Below are 7,012 nucleotides of genomic sequence, written 5' to 3'. Positions count from 1 at the left end.
GCATTTTGCCGCGGTTTCGACCTCGTAACCATTTTGTATAATTAGCGTGGAAAGTGTTTTTGATATTTACGTCCTAGCAACAGGTGAGAATGGTTATTAGTAATTTATTCTTAAAGCAATTACAATCATGGTTGTACCGGTTCCGGACTACACTAGGCGTAGCCTGTCATGTAGTAGTTTTTAAGGTATTTTTTATTATTGTATTTTTTGACATGTGTGGAATATGACTGTATTTAGAATTATGAACTGAATTACGCATAAATAAATAATATATAAAAATTAAAAACAGAAGCAAGCTGATGAATAAAGAGAAATTCAATGAATTTATTCTTATGTTTTAATGTTTATCTGCTTTATCTTGATATTATAGATTTGAGATTGATTTTGCAGGGCCCAAAACATGCTGATGATAATTATTAGATACACTTACGCAAGCCTAACCTTTGTTTGTTGGGTCTTTATCTGTTTGGCATGTATTTGAAAGGCCAATTTGACAACTGCGTCGTCTTATCAACCTAGTGGAATATTTTCAGTTGAATTTAGTTTGTTACTAAATAAAACACATCAGTAAAATTATTAGTGTCCAACCGAAGTTTTGATTAAGTAAGCTAAGCTAGGGTAAGTAGGCATAATTCGGCCGAAGGTTGAAGGTTCGGTTAAGGCCAAAAACTGTGAGTAGAGTCAGTGGTAGAGTCTGACCAAAGTTTCGGTTTTGGTTTCGGCATAAAAATCATGTTTAGGCCGAAGGATCGGTTTTGGCCGAAACTAGAACAAAACCGAATGTCGGTTTCGGCGAAAAATCCGGTTTCGGTCTGACACCAAAATTAATGGCAAATCTGATCAAAACTAGGTTTATTGATATAGGGTTTCACCACTTATTAAATAAAATTAAAAGGAATTATGGATGCTAAGTAAACATACGCCATGAATAAGATGTTTACTTAAATACATAATTATTGTGTAATGTTGAACAATATAATGTAAATTATAATATGCATGAGCACTACAAAAATAAATATTCAAATAAAGACAAAACACAAATAACTTAGATTAGCTAATATAATTCAGTTGAGTTAAGAAACTCTTGTGAGACACTAAAACTGTGAGCAACTTACGTATAAGGTGCAGGGGGGGGCATTTAAACTGCGGGGTAATTTAAACTAATCAAAATATCTTCCATGTTTTACATTATTAACTAGAGTCACACATAACACACCACATGTTTTTCGCTATCTGGACATAATATGGCACTCTAGTTAATAATGTAAAACATGGAAGATATTTCGATTAGTTTAAATTACCCCCTGTACCTTATGTCATATTAATTTAAAACAATTCCTCTTTTTGTCAGTGACTGTAGCCAAAGTTAAAATGGCTGAAATTATAAATGGTCCCAAGTCTACAGAAAATAATATCAAAAATAATGTCACCAATGTGACACAATTGATATGATGACCTCAATGACCTGTAAATACAAAATCTAGTAGGTTGTTTATCACCAAGTTGAATACTGTACAAAAATGTTTTACTTGACCTTCTCTCATCATAGTCATGATATTCAATGTCAAAATGATAAAATATTATCGGGGGAATCAGATACATGATACCACTATCTAATTGTATTACTATTTTGCTTGGCAACAAAACACAAGTGAACTTATGTGTTTTAAAAATGCTTGAAAGTAATATGATTTGATTCATAGACATCAAACTTATTTCACTGAGTATCAGAATTGCTGGTTGATGATCCACAATAAAAAACCAAGTAGCTGAACCAGAAAAGTTAGACTCAAAATCTATTATACTACATATATGGATGTGGGCTTAATTCTTTGCTCAAGTTGGTTGGCAGCTGACTGTGCAATTCATAGTGGTAAATGAAAATGTTGATTTATGTACAAACAAGATATATACAGTGGTATTACTAAAAGAAATTATTAACTAGCTACCAAGGATGCTGGTGACATTTCCTCGCTGTATCGCAATGCTGATACATTGTGCGAGGTAGCTGCCAGTTCTTCGGTCACCAGTTACGTCAACCAGACGCTTCGCGATTTCTGCGAACAACTTATGCGTGCTGGGACCCCATAGACCTAGAGTTTCAACTTCAACTCCAAATGGTACAAAATGGTTCTCTCTACCGTAAGTGGTAAATTATGTAATGAAATAGAAAAACATACCTGTGTTCTGCACGCCGGTAGTACTTTTTCGACATGTGCTTGTCTGGAGTGGTCAAACATTCTTTAGCTTTACATTCATCCATGGTTGAAAGCCGGTTAAGGGGCAACTTATACTTCAAAGTAAAATGGGAGTATAAAAATCTTGGGTATATCTTTGGCAGAACCACAATTCTCGTAAGTCTAAACATACAGTTTAGCGCTTTGTACCTTAAAAAAAAACAGACATCACATGAATATGAGCGCGGCCAGATATAGGTACGTTTTTGTTTACAAAATAATCAGCTAGATAAATACGTTGCCTGTTATTATCTTACTTATGTACTCATATAGTTTAACCAGATAGCAATCTCTGTAAGTTTATGCAATGTCGTTCAGAAATAAATACTAATTTTAGCTTTTCGAAGCTGACGCACCACTGACAAATAAAATCAACTTGACTTACCTATTTAAAACCTTTTCTCATCTCCATAAAAATCAACACTGTCTAAATTATTTCAATAAAACTAGTATTATTTCGTTTGAATAACAATTTAAGTACATACGCAATCTCTTCAGTTTCAGTAATATGAACTACACTGCACTCTGCATTGAAATCATTGAAACTGGCAGAAGTGACAGACTAAAAACAGCGACTGTCAAAGGCACGTCAGAGTGCGACCACAGACTGCGTATAATAGCTATAACGGATGGGCGTACCGAACCGCGACCTTGGTCCAGTCAGCATCTCTTTCTCGCTTTCACTTACAGCTGTACGGCGGACCAACTTCTGTCTAGCTCTCTTACTGTCAACGTAAATGTAAAATATAAAAGTAGGAGCAACGAATTCAATCGATTCAACAATCAAATTCGTTGCTCTTACTAGTCCTACTGCAAATCGTACATGCGATTATCAGTGACGTTTATAGAGGCCATTCCATTTCTTTTGTCGCAACGTTTGTAGAAGCCTTAATACTTATTTCGGGCTGTACACGTACAGGTACAGTCTGTGGTGCAATGTTTAAAAAAGTGAAATGTCAAATTGCCAACCAAAAACGTCACATTTTCTACTTTTCGCGTCATTTTTAATAAAGCAGAAAAATAAATCGGCAAATACATACATTTCTAATTTCTTCAACTTTGGTTGCATAGAACTTAACCTGCTAAATTGCCATATAATTAATGAGTTATTGTTATTGCTCAACATGGCATATACCGAAAAAGTGTCACTGAGCGGCACTGCATTATCCTTTTTGTTATACGAATGTGTAAATTCAGTAAATTGCCAGGTAATTTTAACTACAGCTTTTTGAAAGTATAATGTAGTCAAATTATAAGTTTCATTTAGAAAAGTGTTTTACCTTATACATATTTTGTTTGCAGGAGGGATTTCTGATTGGGGACGTGACTTCTGAAATAACTAATCACATATCTGACTCGCAAAGCGATAACGCCCGGTTAGACACTCAAATAGTCATAAGAACTGTTCTGCCTCTACCCTCCGTGTCTTTGTTTTACCTACCAACCGGTAGGATAAAGGAAGATGTACTATCTAACTTACTTTCAAATACCGCTAATGAAATTGTTGGTTGGTACAAATACCGAAAGAATAGTTCGGTTAAGCCTACATTTAGAGATAGGCTAATATCCAAAGGACTGCAAAAGTATTTTGAAAAGCATCATGGAAGAAAAAACTTTGCCACCTGCATATTATCCAGCAAAACTTCATCTTCTGCATCAACACACACATTTACCTATAGATTTGGTAAAATCAATTGCTTTGACATTTATGAATACATTGAGGATGTGACAGCAAATCTGGGGGAGAAGTTGACAGGCTACAAGAAACCCCACAGGTTGTCACCGCATAGCATTTTCAACAAAATTGTAAAGGACAGCAATGTGCAGAGTAACAACGCAACAGAAGCAATTCTGAGGATACAGGAGGCAGTAGATATCCGGCTTCTTAAGGAAGCTCGAATAGCAGCTAAGAATGAATGCACAATCAGAGAGCTAGAAGCTGAAATTAAACAAATGAATGCTATTCTGTCTGACAAGCAATGTGAAGACCTGCAAGTGAGCTATAATAAAAGTTTAGAGGAGAAGTTCATGAACAGAGAGGCAGAGATGGCTGAAGCGTGTGTGCAAGCACTGGCTACACCTTCACGAGTGGACATTTTGAGTGTCCCAAATGTTCTGCTCCATAGTAACAACCTGATTGAGAGCGACAACCCTCTTCCATCTAGGAATGAGGCTGAGAGAAGTTCCAGCCCTATACTAATATCAAGTTCAGTGAAACAGCCCAAGTTAAGTTATGCGGCAGCTTCGAAGACGAGCACACAGCCATCAACAAGTGTAAGTATGATTAAAACATTTACCTGCTAGAGCCAAGTTCATTTTTTAATTTACCATGCCTCTGTTAACCTAGCAGTTAAAATTTTAAGTATTAACCCGTCATATCCCACGGCTCATATATGAGCCAGAACGCTTATGGGTGACGTCACATGTGGGAGTTGAGAGGAAGAACATTAATTTTATTAAATTTTTTCTTTAATGTTTTTGCTCAGACCTTATGTAGTTATATCATTTGGTATTTTGAAGGGAATGATGAGGAAACTTAATCCCCAATTAGTTTAAGGGTCCATCTAAAGGCTAAATCTTGCTCAATTATTATTATTTCACTGCTGGGCAAAGGCCTCCCCCCAATTTCTCCACAAATCTCTGTCTAGTGCTATGTCTGGCCACTGCTTTAAAAAGGAGTCCAGTTCATCCCACCATCGCCGGCAGGGTCTGCCAGATCCCCGGTTTGAGTTTTCGGGCTCCCACTCTGACGTGATTTTGCCCCACAACTCGCTCGGCATTCGGCAGTCGTGACCAGCCCAGTCCCATTTTAGCGTGGCCGCCTTCCGAGCTACATCGACGATTTGGGTCTTGGAGCGCAGCGTGGTGTTCCAGACACGATCCACCAATTTGACACCTAATATGCTGCGCTCCATGGCTCGTTGGCAAACCCCGAGTCTGGACTTCTGAGCTTTAGTCAAAGACCAAGTCTGTGCACCGTAGGTCAGAACTGGGAGTATGCAGATGTCCATGAGCTTCCGTTTGAGTGACATCGGAAGATTACCTTTCATCAGGTGTTTCATGGACCAATAGCTCGTCCAGGCGTTTTCAATTCGTCTTTCGACCTCTTTTTCCTGACGCGCCTGGAAGGAGACTAATTGCTCAATAATAATTCATATCAGAAATTTTGATAGAATGGTCCTTATTGCAGATGGAAAGTCATATTTTTTCCATTCTTTGTTGCTATCCATCATCCAAATCATATCCAAAAATAATAAGTAAAAAAATATATTTTATAATACTGTATTTTGCTTTCAGAAATCAAACAACCACATTGAAGACCTCATAAGTTTTGATGTGGATGACAACAAAGTAAACAACACGCAAACTATCATCATCAATGATGATATGAAACATGTAGGTGACAGTTCCCCAGAGTGGTAGGTGGTCAGTACCAGTGCCTTAACAAATACTATAGTGTTAAGTTACCCTACTTTAATCATACACTGGGAATCTTCATAAAGTCCTCTTACTTATTTGAAATATGACTTGTTCCATTGTTTCAAGATTTGTTAAGTCTGTTCGTAAATACAAAACAAATCATCTCATTATTTTGTATGTTACATTGATGTTGAAAATTGTTACTTAATGAATCTAATGATTGTTTTAACATATTTCGTGTACATATCTTAACTATTGCTGTTATGGCCGTTAAAATATATCTGCTTTAACATTTAATGCGCTCGCAAACTCATACTCACTAAGTAACTATAAGACTTACTTCTTTGAACTACATAAATAATTATATTCATTAAGAAATTTCATTTTAAAGGATACGCCAGTTTGCAAAATATCGTCACTGAACACATTTGTTTTGGAATTTGCAAATTTTTATTTGACATAGGTACGTCTATTACTATTGTGGGACTTAAGCCCACGAGCCGTAGAGCGATAAAGATAAAGCGAGAAAGCTGCATCGCATCGCTAGAGACTGCAAGTGCGAGGGAGATGGCCAGCTTAATTATTATGAACTCGCACGTACGTTGATTTTGTCCCCTCAATAGTCGTCTGTGATGTACAGTCGCAATCAGATATATCAGAGCGGCCATGTTGCTCACAAATATCTGCACACGCCTCTATTGTCAAGGCGTTAGAGTGCGTGTTTAGATGTTCTTGATCACCTCGGCCGCTCCGATATCATCATCATCGTTTCACCCTTCTATCGCCTACTGCCAACACTTATCCCGGTCCTGAGCCAGTCTCATCCAGAAGTGATGTTAACTTAGATTATATTTTTATTTAGAGACTGTATAAAAAAGCAATTTAAGGGAAAATATTTTATGATTGTAGACTTGTCAGTTTAACCTAACATATACTGATATCACGTGTTGAGAATGTATTTTCAATATATCACAATACTATTCATATACCTATTAAGAATACAAGATTATTTAAGTTTAAGTTTGTTTACTTAATTTGATTACCATTAGCTATTATACCACTAGTATTTAATTCTCGATATATAGTTGAACATGTACAAGATATTTTTGTAATTATTTGTTTATAAAACTCTAAACTTATGTTTTATTTCAACTAATGTTAATTTTCTCTTCGCTCAATTATAATGAAACAAGAAATTAATACGAATATGGTTTATTTAATTATAGTTTTAAATGTAGTATAAAAACTTAAAAACATTGGCAAGGAATGGCACAGGAATGTTGAATGTTACTCAAAGCATTATCAGCATAATCAACCGTAGGACCAAACCTCTAAACCTCATACAGGTTGATGTC

General features: G+C 36.2%; 1 protein-coding gene across 1 annotated transcript; it reads left to right on the top strand.

Annotated features, from left to right (window-relative positions):
• Nucleotides 1-3,201: 3,201 nt before the first annotated feature.
• Nucleotides 3,202-5,718, top strand: LOC134651827 (BRCA1-A complex subunit Abraxas 1-like). The gene is made up of 3 exons (XM_063506942.1): nt 3,202-3,445; nt 3,540-4,511; nt 5,535-5,718. Exons 1-3 carry the CDS (start codon nt 3,362-3,364, stop codon nt 5,658-5,660), a joined length of 1,182 nt encoding a protein of 393 aa, XP_063363012.1. The 5' UTR covers nt 3,202-3,361; the 3' UTR covers nt 5,661-5,718.
• The last annotated feature ends 1,294 nt before the right edge of the window (nt 5,719-7,012 follow it).

Source organism: Cydia amplana, chromosome 10 (genome assembly GCF_948474715.1).
Source record: "Cydia amplana chromosome 10, ilCydAmpl1.1, whole genome shotgun sequence".
NCBI lineage: Eukaryota > Metazoa > Arthropoda > Insecta > Lepidoptera > Tortricidae > Cydia > Cydia amplana.
The sequence above is the reverse complement of the archived record's forward strand: the minus strand, read 5'-3'. Positions and strand labels throughout refer to the sequence as shown.

What these genes read in the sequence shown, in the direction of transcription:
- LOC134651827 (XM_063506942.1), top strand. Translation starts at nt 3,362, where the DNA reads ATGGCATATACCGAAAAAGTGTCACTGAGCGGCACTGCATTATCCTTT. An exon ending in TAAATTCAGTAAATTGCCAG is followed by an intron (nt 3,446 to 3,539) that starts GTAATTTTAACT and finishes TTTTGTTTGCAG; the next exon opens with GAGGGATTTCTGATTGGGGA. An exon ending in GCACACAGCCATCAACAAGT is followed by an intron (nt 4,512 to 5,534) that starts GTAAGTATGATT and finishes TTTTGCTTTCAG; the next exon opens with AAATCAAACAACCACATTGA.